General features: G+C 43.4%; 1 protein-coding gene across 1 annotated transcript in view; it reads right to left on the bottom strand.

Annotated features, from left to right (window-relative positions):
* The window catches only part of MERTK (MER proto-oncogene, tyrosine kinase), a 140833-nt gene that overhangs the window by 12782 nt on the left and 106687 nt on the right, over window positions 1-21364 (bottom strand). Inside the window, exons 14-17 of the mRNA XM_006156649.2 lie at window positions 20221-20313; window positions 17785-17903; window positions 3598-3707; window positions 1493-1652 (exon numbers count right to left, since the gene is read on the bottom strand). Coding sequence (XP_006156711.1) covers window positions 1493-1652; window positions 3598-3707; window positions 17785-17903; window positions 20221-20313 — 482 coding nt within the window. The remainder of the gene's footprint in view (window positions 1-1492; window positions 1653-3597; window positions 3708-17784; window positions 17904-20220; window positions 20314-21364) is intronic.

Here is a 21364-nt window from a genome sequence, read left to right as displayed (position 1 = left end):
ATCTCAGGTCAAGGGACTAACTATACAGCACCTGAATCCAAAGAATTGGATGAACTCATTTGATTTAATGAAGTATGAAATATCTTAGTTGTGGACAATCAGTCATCATTTTATAGCAAAGAAAAAATGGGAATAAAGTAAGGGTTTATTGGGAACCAGCAGTTAGCGTAATGGCTATGTCGCTGGACTCCCACGTAGTCGACCGCGGTTCGTGTCCCGGACCCGGTGGCTTAAAACTCACGCCGGGCGCGTGTGCGTGCGTGCCCAAGATCCCAAGAGGAGAATGGAGGAGAAGGGATTGCGGCGTGGCCATCCCCCCTGGGGGTGATTTCTCACTTTCTGTCTCTCTGTCTCTCTCTGTCTGTCTGGCGAGCGCACGTGCCCTACAGTGAAAATCTCTCCCCCCCCCCCAAAAAAAAGTAAGGGTTTATGCAAAGAATAGATTCCTGAATGTCAAATGCTTCACCAGAATCTACTATTCTGTGTGACTTAAACTATCCGGCAAGAAACAAAAGACAGGAGGTTTGGGTCCCAGACCCAGTGGCTTGAAAATCATGCCAAGTGCATGTGCGTACATGCCCAAGATCCTGGGAGGAGAATGGAGGAGAAGGGGTTATGGCGTAGCCACCTGGGGGGTGATATATTACTTTTCCTCTCATTGTCTCTGTCTCTTTCCAGTGAGCCCTGAGACAAAAAAAAAAAAAAAAAAAAAAAAACTCTTAAAAGCTGCTCGCATAGTGGTTAAAGCAGCTGGACTGATCCTGACCAACTATGTGGTTAGAGTCCTGGACCTGGCAGCTTGAAAAACAAGCCAGGGCACATGTGCATGTGTGCCCAAAATCCTGAGAGGATAGTGGAGAGGGGACTGCAGTGTGGCCATCCCCGTGGAAGTGACTTCTCACTGTCTCTCTCTCTCTGGCAAGTGCATGTGCTCTATAGCAAAATTTAAAAAAAAAAGGACAATTTAATATATATTTAAAAAAATAAAGCTGGTAAAACTATTAACAAATGTGTACAACATAATATAATGCTCAATGTTGGGGAAAATGAATATGGGCATATTCTTGATTTGATTGTTATATACTGTATACATGCTTTAAAAAACACTGTAGCCCACAAAAATATACCTCAATTATATGTAAACTAGAAATCATAATTTCAAAAAGTAATAAAAAAAAAAACAGGAGCCAGCAGATGGCATGGTGGTTAAAGACAGTGGACTCCCACATGGCCAACTGTCCTGGGCTGGGTAGTTTGTTTTCTCACTTTCTCTTTCTCTGGTCAGTGCATATGTTCTGCAGCAAATTAAAAATAATAATAGTAAATAAAATTAAAGAAATAATTCTTTAAAAAAAGAAGACAAAGGTCTGAGCATGCTCTACATCCTCAGTTTATCGATGAGTAAAACGTCTTGCAACACCAGTGAAGTCACCTCTTTCAGCGTTCCCTCCCCTTTGCAAGGTGCGGCCCCGAAGCCAAGCTGTGTACATACCACGTCACTCTTGCTAGTGTAGACTCGGTCTGCCAGACTCTCTATGGCAATCCACTTCACAGGCATCTTAGCGATGCGGCCTTGGCGGTAGTAATCACCACTGTAGATCTTCTTAGAGAGGCCAAAGTCCGCGACGCAGACAGTCATGTCATCTCGCAACCTGGAGAGTGGGTTCACGTCCTCAGCAGCCCAGAAGCAAAACCTGATCCCACAGGTCTGCATCAGAGGCCGCTGAGACACTCACGGTGAGAGCAAAAGATGGAGACCCCATCAGCCTAGGAGGGGCCTGCTTTGGGACCAATGGCAGAGTAAGGCAGAGGGAGTCAGAGGGATAGAGACTCACACTCCTCTGGTCTGTGTGGGGACCTGGACCAGCAAGGGCACCTGTACACAGGGGATGGGACACCTGGAGAGAACAGAGAGGCACAGGAGGAGTAGAAAAAACTGTGGGCCAGAGTACACACGCTGCAAGAAGGAGACACCCGATGGCTTGCTAAGAGGGCCAGGTGAGTGCATGAGGAATTCACTGGAAAATTAAAGGGATATAATTACATTTGTAGTCTAAGCTGTTAAAATAGATCCTAGATGGAGCCAGCAGGTGGCATAGTGGTTAAGGTGCTGGACACCTACATGGTCAACCGTGGTTCAAGTCCTGGATCCAGAGGCCCAAAATCCAGAATATCCAGAATAGACAATGGAGAAGGGACTGTGGTGTGGTCATCCCCCCGGGAGATGGTTTCTCACTTTCTGTCTGTCTGTCTCTGTATCACTGGCAAGTACACATGCCCTGTGGTAAAAATCTTTCTTAAAAAAAAAAAATAAAAAAATAAAAAAGATCCTATACAACAAGGAGGAGGAGGAAAAGGAATAGAAGGGATAGGTACAGACTAACTTGTCCCTGTTTGCCGGACACTGGCTTTGAAAACTCCAAGTCCTACATCCTGGCAAACTTCTTTGTCCAAGGCAAACAGGGCCACTGGTCACCCTATCTGATGGGAAAAACAAAAGGAAATATTAGGGGGAAAAATTTTACGATTTTTCTCTCAATGGCAGAAAAGCATCTAAGTAAACAGTTAACAAAACTAAAACCCCTTTGAGGTTTTCAAAAATTAGGTGAAAGGGATAAGAGCCCAGGAGAAGTGAGGAGGAAGTCCCATTGTCACATCTCCCACCAAGAAAAACAAATGACAACAATGCATTTAAGGACCACTCCCTCTTCTCACAATAGCACACTTGAAATAAAAAAATAGTTATTGTTTTTGAAGATTTTCAGCAGATAATGGCTGTGCTGAAGCAAGTTGAAGAAATGGGAAGACTGGTGTCCGAAGTTCTTATGTAAGAGGCCCTTGTCTGCCATGAAAGGAAAGCTTCTGTATATTCAAAGTACCAGACTTCTGCACGAGGAAGTCTTATGAAAACTTAGGGACACAACGTTTGTGGCTCTCTTCATGTCTTCATGACTAATTAGTTAACTTACATACAACCCTGTGCCGAGCTAGCTGATGGAAGTGGAGAAGGATCTCAAACTAGCAGAGTGAGTGTGTGAAAAAAAAAAAAAAAAAAAAAGTACTCATAGGAGAAAACTTGGGAGGCCAAAGAAACCCTCAGAGGCAGAGGCGGAGGCAGCGAGAAGCTTCAATCCAAACCCCAGTCATAACAGGGCCAGGGAGATCCCATCCCCAGAGTAAGCCATATCACCCCCTTCCAAAACTGGCTTCCCTTCGTATTTCTCTTTTCTTTACTTATGACAATGTGTGTGTGCGTGCGTGTGTGTGTGTGTGTGTGTGTGTGTGTGTCTGTGTATACACTCATCAGAGTGATACTGGAGATGGGGGGAGGACCCTCCACAGGGTCTGGTCCCATGGCAATCCCCTTCCTCCAGTCCTCCAAGTCATCGAATCCCGAGCGCTTGTGCAGGTGCCCAGTGTGTTCTGGCATATCAGGCTGGGGATTTGAACCATGGCTACCGTATAAGATCCAGCTTCTCTTGAGCTATGGCACTGACACCATGCCACAGAACCGGCCCCCTCCCTCCATATTTAACAGGCTGTCTCCCCACCCCTGCAAAGATCAAACAACTTTCCAGGATGTCTCAGGACTCTTACATGCAGTTTCGAGCCGCTAAATCTCGATGAAGAAAATTCCTGTTGCTCAGATACTCCATTCCCAGGGCAATATCCACCATGAACTTCAGCAATGTCTGCAGAGGAATATGCTGGGAATAGAGGACACAAGAACAAAGAACTATGTCTTAAAAAGAAAGTGTGGCAAGTTATTTTCATCTGGAGTAGGGAGACATGAGTTTTTATTTGTTGAGGTGTGGTAGTGACCCAGGGAAACAGATCTTTCATTTCCATGTCACTAATATCACAAATAAGGTTTAAACAAGGGGATAAGAAAAAAAAAAGAAACACCCTAAAACGTTTAGCAAGTGTCAGTCTCTTCTCCTTGTGTTTACAAGAATTCATGGTGAATAACATTCTGTTCCTTCCCACAAGATAAGAAGTTGAACACGATCCTCCCTATCCTGCTGGGTGGCAGTGAGACAGACAGCCCAGGTCATGCAGAGGAGAAGCAGCACCCTGGCTTTAACGGGAGTGGGGTTGTGTATGTAGGAAGAGAGTGTCGTCTAATGCGGTAGGGGCAAAAAATCATTTCAGAGGGGCTGTTTCCAAATGATCTGCCATCATTTTACTTGGAAATGTTTTGAAAGATACTTTTTTCTAGGTAGAAATTAGGATAGTCTTCACCTCTTATCTTAGGACCAAGTACCACAATATATACTCAGGGATTTTCATTCTGTCTCTCTAAGGCTCTGCTGTAAGTTTCAGCAGACTGGTGTTTCCTCTGTGTTACAGAAGTCAAGCTAGACAACTGTTAGTAAACCTGCACTGTCAGAGCTGGTGACGGGGATCACGACTGAGGAGACGTCCATATAGTAACTCAAGGTTTGAGCGCAGTAACTGCCCTAAATTAAAGGGTTTACCCCAAGCTCCTGGCTATTATGAATGGGTACGCCCACGATATGCCCTCCCCAGGCACTGAGTTTGTCACAGCTTATTCTCCATAAAACAGGAGTTTTCTGTATTTTAAATGATTTAGATTTCCCAAGCAAGATACATGTCAATTACACACTGCACATATAAATGAAGTGCTTTAATTATCTGTACCCTTAAGAAAGAGAGTTGTTTTAAAAAACATGCAAGCAAATCCTTCTGTATATTTGGGACATTTGTTTTCTCTGGATGTTAATTTCCAGGAAAGGATTTGAGTCCTGAGAAATTGCAAATTGCTGTCATTCATGAAGGCATGAGCTAGGTGCTATCCATTTGTGCTATTTTTTTTCTAAACAATTATGTTATTCTTGGAGAATATGACCGAACGTCATTTAAAAGTAATTGTGTGGTACAATTAATGAGTTCAGCAAAGATACAAGATATAAGATGGGTATACAAAAACAAATGATATCTTTATACAGTATCAATGAATACTCTGAAAAGGGAATTAAAAAAAAACAACTTCATTTACAATAGAATTATAATATACTATATAATATATTATAATAAAGTTAATTTAACAAAGGAGTGTAAAACTTACACTTTGAAAACTAAAAATTGTTGAACGAAATTAAAGATCTAAACACATTGAAAGATATCGTGTGTTCACAGACTGGAAGGTTTAATATTCCAATGATGGCAATACTTCCCAAATCAATCCACAGAGTCAGCGTAAGCCCTATCAGAATACCAGCTGGCTTCCTTGTAGAAAATGAAAGCTGACCCTAAAACATGAAAACTCAGAGAGCCCAAAATAGCAAAAGCAAGCTTGAATAAGGACCAACTGGAAGATGCATTTTCAAAATTTACTACAAAGCAACTATAATTAAGACTGTATGGTATTGATATGAGGGTAGGCATACAGATCTATGGAATAGAATGTGGAAACCAGGAGTAAGTCTGTTCCCTAGCCAACTGACTTTTAGCAAGGTGGTTAAGACTACTGACAATGGGGAGCCAGCAGGTGGCGTGGAGGCGAAGGCACTGGATCCCACATGGCTGACTGTGCAGTCCGAACCACAGATCTAGTGTCTTGTAAATATTGCCTGGTGTGTGCATGCATGTGCCCAAAGTCCCAAGAGGAGACTGGAGAAGTGACTGTGGCATGGGGGGGGACGAGTTCATTTTCTCCCTCTCTTTCTCTGGCAAGTGCATGCACCCTATAACGAAAACCAAAAACCAAAACAAAACACAAATAAATAAATGAAAAGAAAGAAAGAAAGAAAAGACTATCGACAATGGGGAAAGAATAGTTTTTTCAACAAAAAATGATTCTGGAACAAGTCAATAGCCACATCCAAAAGAATGAAATTGGACTTCTATATACAAAAGTTAACTCAAGTGATAAGAAGGAGGAGGAGGAGGAGGAGAAAAAGAAGAAAGAAGAAAGAAGAAGAAAACAAATAAAATTAAATAATTTTTTTTAAAAAAAGATGGATCGGGACCAGCAGTTAGCGTAACGGCTATGTTGCTGGACTCCCATGTAGTCAACCATAGTTTGAGTCCCAGACCTGTTGACTTAAACTCACGCCAGGGGCATGTGTGTGCGTGCGCAAGATCCTGAGAGGAAAATGGAAGAGAAGGAATTGCAGCGTGGCCAATCTGAGTGGGGAAGGCTGTGAATTAGAAATAGATGCAATAACAAATGCGCGACGACATACAGGTATAGAAAAGCGAGGACTGGGTGGGCACGGCTTCTTTGATGGAGAAGATGTGACCAGAACCAGCCTCAGGTTTATTCTTTTAAGGGGCAGAAAATGGGGGCAGGGGAAAATGGGATGCAAAGGGAATAGGGGAAAAGGAAGTGGAATACAAAGCCAGTTGTTTTTTCATGTAAATCATCTGAAGATGTGAAAATGACTGGCGCCATATACTTTCTCTGATTTTTGGGGGCGGCAATAAATGCATGTGACTTCGTTTAGCCAGATACTGGGCAATAACGGGTACTGGGTATCAACAACAGGAAGACAACCACTGACAGCAGGCAGATACTGTTCTCGTATGTAAGTGCTTCTCAAGAGCCCTGCTTGAGTAGCTTCGCCATATAATTTCTCTGATTTTTTGGGGGGGCAATCTAATAAATGCATGTGACTTCGTTTAGCCAGATACTGGGCAATAACGGGTACTGGGTATCAACAACAGGAAGACAACCACTGACAGCAGGCAGATACTGTTCTCGTATGTAAGTGCTTCTCAAGAGCCCTGCTTGAGTAGCTTAAGCATGTTTCTGCATGTGTCTACAGGCCACATGTTTTCAGACCAGCTGCTCTCCATAGGTGCGTGTGTGTGCGTGCCCAAAATCCTGAGAGGAGAATGGAGAAGGGATTGTGGTGTGGCCATTCCCCCTGGGGCTGATTTCTCGCTTTCTATCTCTCTGTCTCTCCGGCAAGCACACGTGCCCTATAGCAAAACTCTCTCAAAAAAAGGGAAGAAAACATGCAGTAAATCTTTATGACTTTGGATTCACAGTGTGTGTGTGTTTTTTTTTTTTTTTTTTTTTTTTGAGAGGTTTTTGCTACAGGGCGTGTGCGCTCGCCAGACAGACAGAGAGAGACAGAGAGATAGAAAGCAAGAAATCACCCCCCAGGGGTGATGACCACGCCTCAATCCCTTCTCCTCCATTCTCCTCTCGGGATCTTGGGCACACACGCACACGCGCCCGGCGTGAGTTTTAAGCCACCGGGTCCGGGACTTGAACCGCAGTGGACTAAGTGGGAGTCCAGCGACAGAGCCATTACGCTAACTGCTGGTCCCTATAGTGTGCTTTTTTTAAAAAAGAATGATTTATTTAATTTCATTTGTTATTACTGTTATTATTCAATTTGACAAGAGAGGCAGAGAGAGAGAGAGAGAGAAAGCAAGCTGCCAGGTTCAGGACTCGAACCATTGTCAACCACGTGGAAGTCCAGTGCCTTAACCACCACGTCACCTGCTGGCCCCTGTGTTTTTTTGTTTATTTGTTTGTTTGTTCAATAAATCTGAAAAATGAGCAAGCAACAAAAACACTGTTCCAGGAAGGAAGGAGAGAAACAGAAGAGACGAAAGGCAGGTTTCTCTCTTTTGTGTCCAGAGGCTGATGTGTGAGGATGCAATGCCTGGAAGAGTTGCTGCCACCCCGTAACCACGTGGGGCACCGGGCTGTGATGGAAGAGCAGAGAGGTGGAGCAATTCCAGACACTCAGTGATGTCGCCCAGGACAGAACTGACCTTTATCTCGGGAGAGCCAGTATCTCCTTTTTTAGGTCATTTTGTGTTGGGTTTTGTTTTACATTCTTCCTGTTACAGATCCCATAATTTGACCCCAATCATGATGGCAATGTGAAACATCTTTTAAATTTCTCTAGTAATCTGTTTTTCCCTGAAACTCCTGAGCAGGTTGTTCATATCTCTGATGCACATGTGATGGGAGACTGCAAGAACTGGGGTTGCATCCCATCACCTGCCTACTGCCCTGCCCACCTCCAGGGGTGCTATTCTCCCAAATGACAGAATGGCAGTTGGGGCCCAGTACCCAGGCCTTGCTGGAAAAGCGCTTTTGTGTACACGGAGACCTTGCTTTGGTTCACTAGCAAGAACAACAGGTTCTGTCCCAGGGAATGGACAGACCATGCAGCAAAGGAAAGCTTTGAATAAAAGTTCTAATTTTCTAGTTTGTCCATATATAATACTTTATGTCTTTCATCTTTATCTGTGGCTAATAAGTATCAAAATACAAAATACATTCCTTTTTGTAACACTTGGAAGTTATTTCCTGTCCCTGAAGATAAACTTGTAATTTTGCAAACAGAAACAATTCCCGAGTCAGCAAAACGCCGTGTACCTATTTCCCTCACTTGTTATTTTGTTCAAAACGATATGAGATCATAGCAGAACTCTGGGTAGACATAGAAAAGCTGATTGTAAAATTTATATGTAAGGGCAATAAAACTAGAATAGCCAAAATAATTCTGAAAAAGTAGAATAAAGTAAGAGGAATCATACCACATGACTTTAAGACTTAAATAAAACCGTAGTATAGTAATCTAGACAGTGAGGTGGGGCAAAGGGTGAGCACAGAGTTTAAGAGAACAGAATAAAGCTCAAAAATGTACAGCCAAGGGGTCATCAGGTGACATGGCGGTTAATGCCCTGGACTCCACATGGTCAGTGGTGGTTCTTGTCCTGGATCTGGTGGCTTGCTTTCTCACTCTCTCTCTGGTAAGTGTATGTGTCCTATAGCAAATTAAAATAATAATAATGATAATTAATAAAATGATACAATTCTAATATACATACGTGTGTGTATGTATACATGTACATATATGTGTGAATATATACATACACAGCCAATTGCTTTTCCATGAAGGTGCAAAAACAATTCAATAGATTAGGGATAGGCCTTTCACAAATGCTACTGGTCATCTATATGCAAAGAAAACACAAAGCCTTGAACTAAATCTCAAAGTCTATAAAAAAAAAACAAACCTCAAAACCATCACGCACACTTACATGTAACATGTAAAATTACAATTTTAGATGAAAACAGGAGAAAATAATTTTTACCAGGAGAAGGAAAAGAAGAGTTCTTAGACAAGGTAGCAAAATTATGTTTGATAAAAGAAAAAAAGCTGATGAATTGGAAAAGAGTTTTTTTAAGTTTATCCAAGTTTCTTCCATGAGAGAAAAAAGAGACACACACAGAGAAAGACAAAGACAAGGACCCCTAACAGGATCCTCATGCAACAATCTATCTCAGTCACCATGGGTCACGGGCACATGTGTGCACCGTGTGATCAAGGAAGTCCCAGGATGCAAACCCAGGACCTCTCCCCTGTGGATCTAGCTATATCACCACTGTGCCACCACCTGGCTCTGGACTTTTAATGCAAAGATAAGCTACAAACTGTGTAAACAATCTTTGTACATCACATATTGAAAAAAGAAATTTATCTAGACTATATAAAGAACTCTCAAAACTTAACCAGTAAGTAGCATGGTGGTTAAGGTGTTGGACTGCCACATGGCTGACCTTGCTTTGAGTCCCAGACCTGGTGGCTTCCTTTTTCACTTTCCCTTTCTCTTCCTCTGGTCAAAATTGAAAAATAATGATAATAAATAATTCTTTTAAAACCCCTAAAAACTTAACATAAGAAAACCAACAACTCTGGGTCAGCTTATGGTGTAGTGGTTAAGAAGCTGGATCACACATGGCTGACTGCACAGTTCAAGTCCTAGATCCAGCGGCTTGAGAAATGAGCTGGAGAACAGATCTGCGGGTACGAGGTCAGCCACAGGTGTATGAGGTGGTACTATATGGGTAGAAAGAGGAAGTTTTGTTGGGTGATGGAATTGTTCTGTATCCTTTCTGTGATTATGGGCACATGAACCTCTATGTGAAAATGCACAGAACTATAGGCTGAAAAGGACAGAGAGGCACACTCTATTATGTAACAACTTAAGAAATATTTTAGAAAGGATATAAATGGTCTATCTAGTTTTCTTCTACAAAGATTCAAGAAAGATACCCAATATGAAGCTCACTATATTTGCACAGAGGTCCACAAAAATGAGGAGAATTAAGCTTCATAAGTAAAGAGAGACAATTGTTGGGGACCAGGAGATGACATAATGGTTACGTTGCTGGACTCCCACGTAGTTGATTGCACTTTAAGTCCTGAGCCTGGCAGCTTAAAACTCATGCTGAGCGCACATGCATGTGTGCCTAAAATCCCAAGAGAAGAATGGAGGAGAAGAGATTGTGGCATGGCCGTCCCCCTTAGGGGGATGATTTCTTGCTTTCTATCTCTCTGTACCTCTGGTGCATGTGCCCAAAATATCTCTTTAAAAAAAAAAAAGAAAGAAAAATAGACAATTGTTGGCCATCCAACAGCTCGGTATGTTTTTATTCTTTTTTTCTTTTTAAAAATTTTATTTATTTATTTATTTATGTATGTATTGGAGAGGTTTTTGCTATAGGGCGCGTGCACTTGCCAGAAAGACAGAGAGAGATAGAGAGATAGAAAGTGAGAAATCTCCCCTCAGGGGGGATGGCCGTGCCACAATCCCTCCTCCTCCTTTCTTCTCTCAGGATCTTGGGCACACAAGCACACACACCCGGTGTGATTTTAAGCCACCAAGTCCGGGACTTGAACTGAGGTCAGCTACATGGGAGTTCAGCGACATAGCCATTATGCTAACGGCTGGTCCCCTTTTTTCTTTTTTTTTTTTTAAACTACAGAATGCACTCTTATATAACAACATGAAATTCCTATCGCACTTCCCAAATTATTTGGAAAATTATATAATATATCAGAAAATTAAATGTGAGTAGATCAGCCAACAATGAGAAACAAAATCTAGGGCCAGGCAGGTGGAGAGGTGGTTCAAAAGGCTGGATCCCACATGGCTGACTCTATGGTTCAAGTTCTGCACCCAGAGGCTTGGCAAACACGCCAGGCACGTGTGTGTGCATGCCCAAAATCCTGAGAGGAGAATGGAAAAGAGACTGCAGCATGGCTATCCCCCTGGGTGATGATTTCTCACTCTGTCTCTCTCTAACAAGTGCATGTGTCCTATAGCAAAATTAAAAAACAAAACAACACAAAAACAAAATCCATAAAGAAGATGGGGTGCAACTGCTCACAGTGATCTCTCTAGGGGTTACCCTGTCAGGGAGGGATGTACAGAGTGGGGTGATCAGAGGAGAGCTGAAGGCCCAGGGTTCTAGGTCAGGGGGCCGTTTCTGCATCCACCACTGCCCACTCTGTGATTCAGTTTCTCCCCCTGAGGTCCTATTAGTCACTACTCCCTCGGGCTACTGTGCCATTCATGCATTAACACATGGGCAAAGAGGCTGGGTCCAGACTAGATGGCACAGTCTTGTCCTGCAGCGCTGGAAGTCACGTGGCTGACTGTGGGTTTGGACTCCCGGTCGGCCCCAAAACATGCTGAATCCTGACAAGTTGGAAGGCTGGGAAAAGGGGATCTCAGCAGAACCACATCTTGTCGCCAGAGCCCCTCCCTCTGTCTCTCTTCATGGGTGTGCACACTCTCTGTCATGAATAAAATGCACAGAACTTTAAAAAGCACAGCTAGGGGGGCCAGCAGGGTGTGGTTAAGGTGCTGGACTCCCACATGGCCGACCTCAGTTCAAGGTCTTGCTTTCTCACTTTCTCTCTCTCTGGTGAGCGCATGTGCTCTGTAGCAAATTGGAAAGAAAAAAAAAAAGAGAGAGAGAGAGAGGAAAAGAAAAAAGAAAACTAAATTCTCAAAGTAAAACGCAGGCTGGCTCACATGAAATGGCTGAGAAACGCTAGCCGCTGTTGTCCCTTGGGCAGATGTGGTAAACATGAGAGGCCAATGTTGACACGCTGACATATTGGGAACTGTGAGTACTTTTTCCTTCTTTTCCAGGCTTCTTATCATTCTGCTGTCTTTCGTTTGAAGGGAAAAAGAAAAGGGAAAAGCTCAGCCATCTCTATAAAGGCTCCCTACTTTGGATTCGGCCTCTTACCTCTCTGGAGGAGCCTCAGTGGTTGTATAATGGCTTTGAGACTGGCCGTAATTTCCTGTCTCGGTGGTTAACCCCGGTGCTAGTGAGAGCCTTAAGAGAAACCATATGGAAGAGAACAGGAATACCTTTGAGCCTGCAGCCCACGGGCAGGACTAGAAAAAAGAGAGGGGCTTGTTCTCCTGTTCAGGTCACTGAGACCTTCCCTGGCAAGAACAGAACTAGTAAAAGGAAATAAAAAGCAAAGTACAAATCCCCTCCCCTCCAGCACCCACAGGCATAAAGGGCCACAAGGACAGCGGGGCACGAGACGAGCTCCTGGATGCGCAGACCCTGACCTGGGCCTCGCTGTTGGTTTGAACTGCCTTCTCAACGTTTTAAACAAGGGACTGTGTCTGCAGACTGACTTGTCCCTTGGGATGAGGCCTGGTATTTTTCTAAGCAGACTCCCCCTGTGCTCACTGCTTTTTATTATTCCAGTTCATTTTACCTCTACCCATCACCTGTGACCTGCGGGCTACATGCTGGAGGTCGGGGCAATTCAGTCTGAGGCGGTGTGTCTGTCTGGTTTCTCCGTGCTGAGAGATCTGGGGCAAGGGTGGCCGCCCTTCTGAGGGATGCTGCGAGGGTGAGCACACCGATTCCTGAGAAGTTCTGTGATTCTGAGCATAGGTGGCCTCATGATAGGGAGAAAGATGGATGAAGTTCACTCTCAGCATCGCTAGAAAACAACTCCATGCAGCCTCTGTCTGGGAACTTAATCCTGCATCCTATGATTTCATGGTAAAAAGGCAGAAAGAGAAGACCCTAAAATGAAGAGGTTGCCCAGACAGCGTGACAGGCTCCAACGCCTGTTAGAGGGAATGAGGCCCCATCCTGCTTCAGCCCACACGAGGGGCCAATGAACTGGGAGGGATGGGGAATACATCTCCCCACGGATGGCGGGTGAACTAATCTCTCCAGGGATGCAGCGTGCATGAATCCTACGGCTCACCAGAGGTGTTTCCGATGCACACATTTGAGCTGAGTTTACACTTCTCCACAGTCCACAGCTTCTGGCTGAAGCCACCGTGAGGTTCCTACTGTGTTCCTCGATGCAAACATGCTCAATCCAGCCACCCCTTCCTCTTCCTGTCAGTGCGCTTCCACGGGGTGCTCTGCCTGGCCTGTTTGGCAACTAGGGCCACTCTGCTCTCTGTGCCCACAGCACGTAATCGCCTTCTGTCCTGGGAGTGAGTGACTCCTGTTCTCCCTCACCCACCAGCAGTGTCAGCTCCACAGGGCAAGCTGTTTCTTCCAGTGTCCCCAGAGCCAGTGCCTCATTCAGAGTCAGCGCCTGTTGACTGCATGAATTAATGAACTTAATAAAGCCTTCTCTGGTTAAGAACTGCACGAGCCTCATGGCATCTCTTCACTCCTCTTCACCCTCAGACAGTACAATGGAACACATGGAAATGTCAGGTAGAGAATTTAGATTATTCATAGTGACAAAGCTAACAGAGATGGAAGAGAAGAGAGACAACGAACTCCAGAATATACAGGAGAAAAGAGACGATGATTTCCAGGAGGTGAGGAAGTTCTTGTACAATCTGAAAGAGGAAGTATACGCTATAAAAAAAGAATCAAATGGAGCTGTTAGAGATGAAGGCTGTAATACAGGAAATCAAAACTTCCTTTGAAAGTATTAAAAGCAGACTGGATCATACAGAAAATCAAATCTCAGATGTAGAAGACAGAATCACTGGTCTAGAAAAATCCACCAAGAAGACTGAGAAAATAGCTCAAAAGAATGAGAATAATATACGAGAAATACTAGATACCATCAAACATCCAAACATTTGGATAACTAGTATCCCAGAAGGCAAAGATTGACAAGAGAGAAACACCAAATTACCTACAAAGGATATCCCACCAGCCTAACAGCAGACCTCTCATCAGACACGATGCAAGCAAGGAAAGAATGGGAAAAAATGTTCAAAGTGTTAAGGGGGAAACAATTTCAACCAAGAATACTGTACCCAGCAAGATTATGCTTCATATGGGAAGAAAAGACAAGAACATTCTCAGATAAACAAAACCTAAAAGAATTTACCAGCACCAGACCAACTCTCCAAGAAGTTTTGATGGGAGTGCTATACCAGGAAAGCTAAATACAGACACACAGAAATAAGAGTTCGATAGCAACTGAGAAAATGGCCACCTTAATGGGAGAGACAAGTCTGGAGTTGTATGTTATCTTCCAGAATTTAAACAGGAAGATTGGACCACAACAGAAGATAGATTAAATATTTGAGACTGAACTGGTGAAATAGAATCTGATGACTTTTGACTAAAACATTGCTTTGTTTTCCAGATTTAAGGATTTTTGTCTTCTCTTGAGCTGCTGATAGATTCATGTACCTATTTGAACAGAATCCCAACCTGTTTTCTGGCTTTAAGTTTTAAGCAATGCTCTCTTAGCATTTTTTAAAAATTTTGATTTATTAAAGCTAGAACTGCTTTTCTTGAAATTAAAAAATATATTTACAAATATCTACTTAATGATTGCAGTAAGCTATATAGCATCAGTTAGGTGCTACTTTATATTATATTCATTCTACTCAGAGTTCCATGCCTAAAGTCAAACATGTGTTCACAGATATGTATATAGCAGCTGAACTTGCTATTGAAAAAAGTTAGATTAATTAAGATATTTTGTGAATCAATAAATGTGTGTGTTGGGAAGGAATGGAAAGCAACTGTAGGCACCAGAGACAGTGTGGGAGGAGGGTGGGAAATGCCAGAGGGTGAGAAAAGGGGGGGAACACACACACACACACGAAATGAGAAATGGAAAATTACTTGTTGATGATAACATGTATGATTATGCCACTATGCAGTGTATTTTGGATGGGAAATCACATTTCGTATGGTGTGATGATGCTCAGTGAATGAATGTAGTGAATTAATGTTAAAAAAATTAAAAAAAAATAAAACACAGTGTAAGCAACAAGAATTCTTTCCAGGAGCTGCCACTGATGTGAAAGAAACAGATGTTTCTTATTTTACTCATTAGAGGGTCCTGCAGTTAACGGAACAGAGCAGGGAGCGTGTCAGAGAATGCCAAGGAGTAGACTGAATGGTTCCTTCTGGGACCCAGGTTGGCTGGCTGGCTGGCTGGCTTTCTTTCTTTTTTTAATAGTTTAATGAGAGTGAGGGGGCAGAGGAGGAGAGAAGGAAATAGAGATATTCTTCAAAAAAGTCTGCTGCTTCAGAGAGAGAGAGAAAAAAAAAAAAACAGAGACAGAGAAACACTCCCCACCCCCCACCCCGAGCAGCCCTGACCGAGGGGCCTTCTTATGGGTACCCAGGGAGGTCTGCAGGCATGAATTTGGAACCTCCTGTGTGGGTCGACCTCAGAGAGCTTTGGATTTTACCCAGTACCACCATCTGGCTTCCGAGGGACAGGTATTTTTGATAGGGTCTTGTCATATCACTGTTTTGCTGCCCCAAGCTCCTAGTTAGTGAGAGTTACAGGCAAGCACTCCCATCCCCAGCTTGTTCTTAGGTAGGTTCCAGAACCAAACCTGGGCCTCCCATGTAGCCCTACCCCTTATGCCACTGTGGCCGAGTCAGGGCCTGTGCTCTTAGTAGCAGTGACCCAGGGCAGTGCTGGCTTGAAGGACTTCTGTCCTAATATTAGATGACTATTGACAGAGGCCAGCCCCACCCTGGCTCTGCAGGTATGCCCCAACCAGAGCCTGCAGGACTACCGCCTTCTCCAAAAGGCAGAGAAGGCAAGTGAAGGGTGGGACGAATAGATGGCTCAGCGGGCACGCAGGCAGGACACAGCTCACCCCTCAGCTCACAGTCCATGGGTCTGTCCACAGGAGACACAGCAGAAGGACAGATGAGCTGAGCATCCCTTGTCTGAAATGCTTAGGACCAGAACATTTGTGCTGCAGATTTTGGAATATTTGCATATACATAATGAGATATCTTGGGAAGATGGCCGAAGTCTAAACACAACATTTGCTTACATTTCATATACACTTTATCCATATAACCTGGAGATTATTAATTTATTTATTTAATTTGTTATTATTATTTTTTAATTTGACCAGAGAGAAAGAGACAGAGACAAAGGGAAAGTGAGAAAGCAAGCCACCAGGTCTGGGACTTGAACTGTGGTTGGCCATGTGGGAATCCAGTGTCTCTAACCACCACGCCACCTGCTGGCCCTCTGGAGACAATTTTATGCAATACTTATATATGGCAGTGTTTTGACTGTGATCCAGGTCAGTGTGGAATTTTGTGGAATTCCCACTATGGTATCATGTCAGGACTCAAAAAGTTTTGAATTTTGGAGCACTTTGGATTTTGGATTTTCAGATTAGTGATGCTGAACCCATATATTGTTTTTGTTTCAGATAAGGAGGCCCAGGATTGAAGGACGCAGTGGCCCCCATGATAATGATGTCCTAACTCTACAACCTTTAAAGTCAATAGCGAAAATGAACTCTCAAGAGCACAAGCCTCTTACTCTGTGGTCCTCAGTTTCCTAGGTGATCCCTCACTACCTCCACAGCTGCATTCCAAATGAGCGGCGCTTCACAGCCCTCAGGCCTGTTAAGTCAACACCAGGAGTAAATGTTACAGATATTTTAGAGAACATCAGTTGTGAGAACCTCTTGGCTTACCATATCTGACTGTGACTCATCTCAACAGATTATCATGAAAGTATTTATTCATAAAAAAAAAAAAACAGGCACACCTCTTCAAAGGATGAAATCCATGAAATCCACAAACTCTGTAAAATTTCTTCGGTTTCTTTCTTTTAATTTTGGCTATCGGGTATGTGTACTTCCCAGAAACGGAGAGAGAAGGAGAAACTGAGAAAGTATCCCCCAAGAAGGATGAACACACAGCAATTCCTTCTCCCCTCCTCTGGGGATGATGAGCACACATGGACATCTAGCTGGTGTTTTTTTCAAGCTTCTGGGTCTAGGACTCACACCACACAGCCAGCCACGCCACCTTAACCATCATGCCACCAGCTGGGCCTGTAAAATTTCTTTTAGGAGGGCCCAGCTGCTTCCTCCTGCCATGAGGCAGGAATAATAATATTTGCAAGGACCAATGCCACATTTCAAGCCTTGGGCCCACAGTGAGTTGAACAAAGGTCAATGTTCTCTCCTTCCCTCTTTTATTTTAGGACTAGGTCTGGCTATGTCGTAATCCTCCCGCCTCAGCCTCCCACATAGATGGAATCACAGGCTCAAGCTACCACACCTCGCCCTTTTAGAAAGAGTCTTACTTTGCTGCCCAGGCCAACCTCAAACTTGCAACCCTCCTGCCTCAGCCTCCCAGTAGCTGGGACTACAGGTACACACCACCATGCCTGGCTCACGTCTGGCCAGAAATTAAGCCCAGGACTCCCACATGGCCCAGCCTGTGTCCTAACAACACGTATCCCTCTACACATTTTCTAAAAGAATTATTCATTTGAATTATAATGATTATTTTTCAATTTTCAAGAGGGCACGTGCTCACCAGAGAGCGATGGAGAAGAGAGAGGGAAAGTGAAGAAGCAAGCTGCGAGGCCCAGGAGTCAAACTGCAGTTGATCACGTGGGAGACCAGTGCTTGAACCACCGTGCCACCTACTGGCTCCTCCCCCTTCGTTTTTGAGGTTAGACTCTGGGATTGTACTAGCTCGGTAACCTACATCCTGAGAACTATCCAGAAGCCATGCCAATAGGTTGTTACCTTTGGTCCTGTATCCAGCCGGGAATAAAGCAGGTAAGTGTGCAGATCCCCATACTTCATGAAGGGCAAAATCACCATGGGCTTTGGAATGCCTTGAGAGCTCATTTCTATACATACACCTGAAATTAAAACCGTAACACCAGTTATGTGTGACCATAACAGCCCTGAGACCATGGGCAAAGTGAAACCATATGCTACCAAGTTAACAGTTTAAAAAAAACCCCAGGGCTCCTAACTCATACTCAGTTCTAAAGTATGGAACACACACAGGGTCCACTGCTCGGTACTATTTTTTCTTTCACATTCATGCTAATCCTCATAGGAGAGTTCTCAAACATCGATGTGTAACAAGTAGAGCCATCTAGAAACTTAGGAGTTTTTGTTAGACTGAGTCTGAGAGGTAGTGACTTCGTTAGGATTCAAGGGCAAACTAGTTTCATGGGACAGTTAAATACGTATGTGAAGAAGTTCATTGCAACCAAATACTTACCACTATTAAAAGAATTTTGAAGGTCTGTAGGTAAAACCCACATCCCAGAGCTCTAACAATTACATGAGAAGATACAACACCACCGAGAGCTAGAGCTGGTCACCTGACCCTGGCCCTGCAAATTCCTTGAACTCCTTGGTGCAGTTACAAAGTACAATTGTTCTCACAGCCTGTCAAAGCCAGTAGCTACCAATCAATAACAGTCTCTTTGACATAATTGTATATTCAAATATTCGTTTTCACATTTCTCTGCAATGTCAATTATACAAAACTTTCAAAGAAGCTGGAAGAATTTATCATGTATCTAGTTACAGGACAGTTAAAAACAAAAAGGTCAGCAGAAAACTCGATTATTTCAAGTTTGCTCTTCTCTCTCGAACAGTGTTATGCTTACATGGCATACATGAATATTCGGTCTCCTCTTTGGCATTCTTTACCTAAGAGAACTGCAAAACCAAATCATGTTACGGCACACTCAGTGAAACATGATTTAACACAATTGCATTTCGTGGAATTGTTAAGTCATGTTCCATGAAACTGTCAGTGTGCCATGATCATAAAACAAAACGAACTGGCACTTTTGTTAACAAATTCTTTCTTTTTTTTTTTTTTTTTTTGAGAGGTTTTTCGCTATAGGGTGCGTGCACTCGCCAGACAGAGAGAGCGACAGACATAGAGACAGAAAGCAAGAAATAACCCCCCAGGGGGGATGGTCACGCCGCAATCCCTTCTCCTCCATTCTCCTCTCGGGATCTTGGGCACGCATGCACACACGCCCGGCGTGAGTTTTAAACCACCGGGTCCGGGACGAGAACCGCGGTTGACTACGTGGGAGTCCAGCGACATAGCCATTACGCTAACTGCTGGTTCCCAACAAGTTATTTCTTAAAAGTGATCTAGGGGCCAGCAGGTGGCATAGTGGTTGAGGTGTCAGACTCCTGTATGGCTGACTACGGTTTGAATCCTAGTCCAGGTGGCTTGCTTTCTCACTTTCCCCTTGTCTCTCTCTGGTCAAATTAAAATAAATAACTAGGTAAATAAAAATTTTTTAAAAAATGAACTATGGAATTGCCTATTTTACAGCTTTCTCCCCACTGGTACCTGGTTCATGGATAACCTTAAATCAGTAAAAATTATAACATTCCTGGCTCTTGTGTCTTGCCTTGAGTAACTGGGAGCTATTTTATTAATAATTCACAATATCTGAGAATTCTGTGGGCAGTGTAACTATCCCTGAACCCTTCAGTGTCTAAGAAATGAAAACTGACCAGCAGTTAGCATAATGGCTATGTCACTGGATACCCATGTAGTTGACCGCGGTTTGAGTCCAGGACCCGGTGACTTAAACTCACTCTGGGCGCGTGTGCATGCATGTCCAAGAGCTCGAGAGGAGAATGGAGGAGAAGGAATTGTAGCGTGGCCATCCCCCCTGGGGGGTGATTTCTCACTTTCTGGGGCTAGCAGGTAGCTTGGTGGTTAAGGGCGCTGGACTCCCACATGGCCGACCGTGGTTTGAGTCCTGGACCTGGTGGCTTGCTTTCTCACTTTCTCCCTCTCTCACTCTGTCCTTCCCTGGTCAAGTTAAAATAAATAAAGTTAAATGAAAAATAATTAAAAAAAAAAAAGAAATGAGAACTCAGTTTTACTATTATTCTCAGAAAATACAGGTGGACTCTTCAAAAGGTTCATGGAAAATATGTATGATGAAGAAAAAACTATAGATGGGTTTCAAAATTTCGCACCAAAAGAAAATTATACCCCAATGCATTTTTCTGTGAACTTTGTGAATTACATTTAAACAACCCCAGGAGACATCTTGGTACTTCTGGGATATACAGAGTGTGAACTTCTCTGCACCAGAGATTTTTTTTTTCCCCTTTGCCTCTGCCACAGAGTGGATCAGCCGAGCCTCTTCTGTCCCCCAGTCCTGCATTTCCCTGAGGTACCTAGAAGTCGGATGACATTTGGGTGGCTGAAGTCCTTCATGCATGCCGCCTCACTGAGAAACTCTTCGATCTCCCGCTGTGAAAAGTTGTCCACTAAAGGAAAAGACAGAAAATGTTAAGCGTGAGCAACAACTCAGGTAAGAGCAACTGTGATCGTTCACCATCCCTGAACCCATCAGTGTCTAGGAAATAAAACTCGTTTTGACTATTACTACTATTTTCATTATTACTATTTTTACTCTCTGAAACTGCAGGTGAGAAAAGGTAGAAAGGCAGGGAGAGTAAAGGAGGGGTTACCAGAGGCTGGGAGTAGAGAGGAGGAGAAGGGAAGGATGAAGAGGTGAAGTACGGGGGATTTTTAGGGCCACGAAACTATTGGGCCGTTGGAAAAGTCATGACACAATTTTGCATAGAAAAACAGAAAAAACACATTATGACTTTTCTGACAATCCAATATTCTGAATGAAGCTTATAATAGTGAACAGATGACAAAGTACAAAGCCAGTATTCATTGCATTAATCAGGACATAATACTTATATTCCGAATAATACTTATTGCATGTGAAAGCAACATGAGTTATTTGATCTGTAACACATAATTTTATTATCATTATATTTTATACAAATACAGCTTTTATTTTAACAATAAAAAAAATGTTGTCAGGGTTGGCAGGTGATATAGTAACTAAGGGCACTGGATTCCCACATGGCCAACTGTAGTTCGAGTCCCAGACCTGGCAGCTTGCTTTCTCACTTTCCCTTTCTCTGTCTCTGGTCAAATAAAAAAAAAAAGGAATTAAATAAATAAATATTATTTTTAAAAAAACTGTTGTCAATGGGCCAGCTCCATAGCCTAGTTAAGTGAGTTGGATCCCACATGGACGACCGCTGTTCAAATCCTGGCCCCGGTGGCTTGTAAAACATATGCCCCAAATCTCAACAAGATGGAGAAATGTAGGAGAGACTGCGATGTGACCACGCTCCCCTGGGGTGTGCTTTCTCCTTCTCCCTCTCTCTCTGTCTCTCTGGCGAGTACGCATGTCCTCTGGCAATTAAAAATAATGTTGTCCATAATTGTTCATCAGTGGCAAACACAATATACCACACTACTGCAAGATGTTAATAGGGTGGGAAAATGTGCAGT

This window comes from Tupaia chinensis, unplaced genomic scaffold, assembly GCF_000334495.1.
Source record: "Tupaia chinensis unplaced genomic scaffold, TupChi_1.0 Scaffold000511_1, whole genome shotgun sequence".
Classification (NCBI taxonomy): Eukaryota; Metazoa; Chordata; class Mammalia; order Scandentia; family Tupaiidae; genus Tupaia; species Tupaia belangeri.
This window is presented reverse-complemented; position numbering and strand designations above follow the sequence as displayed.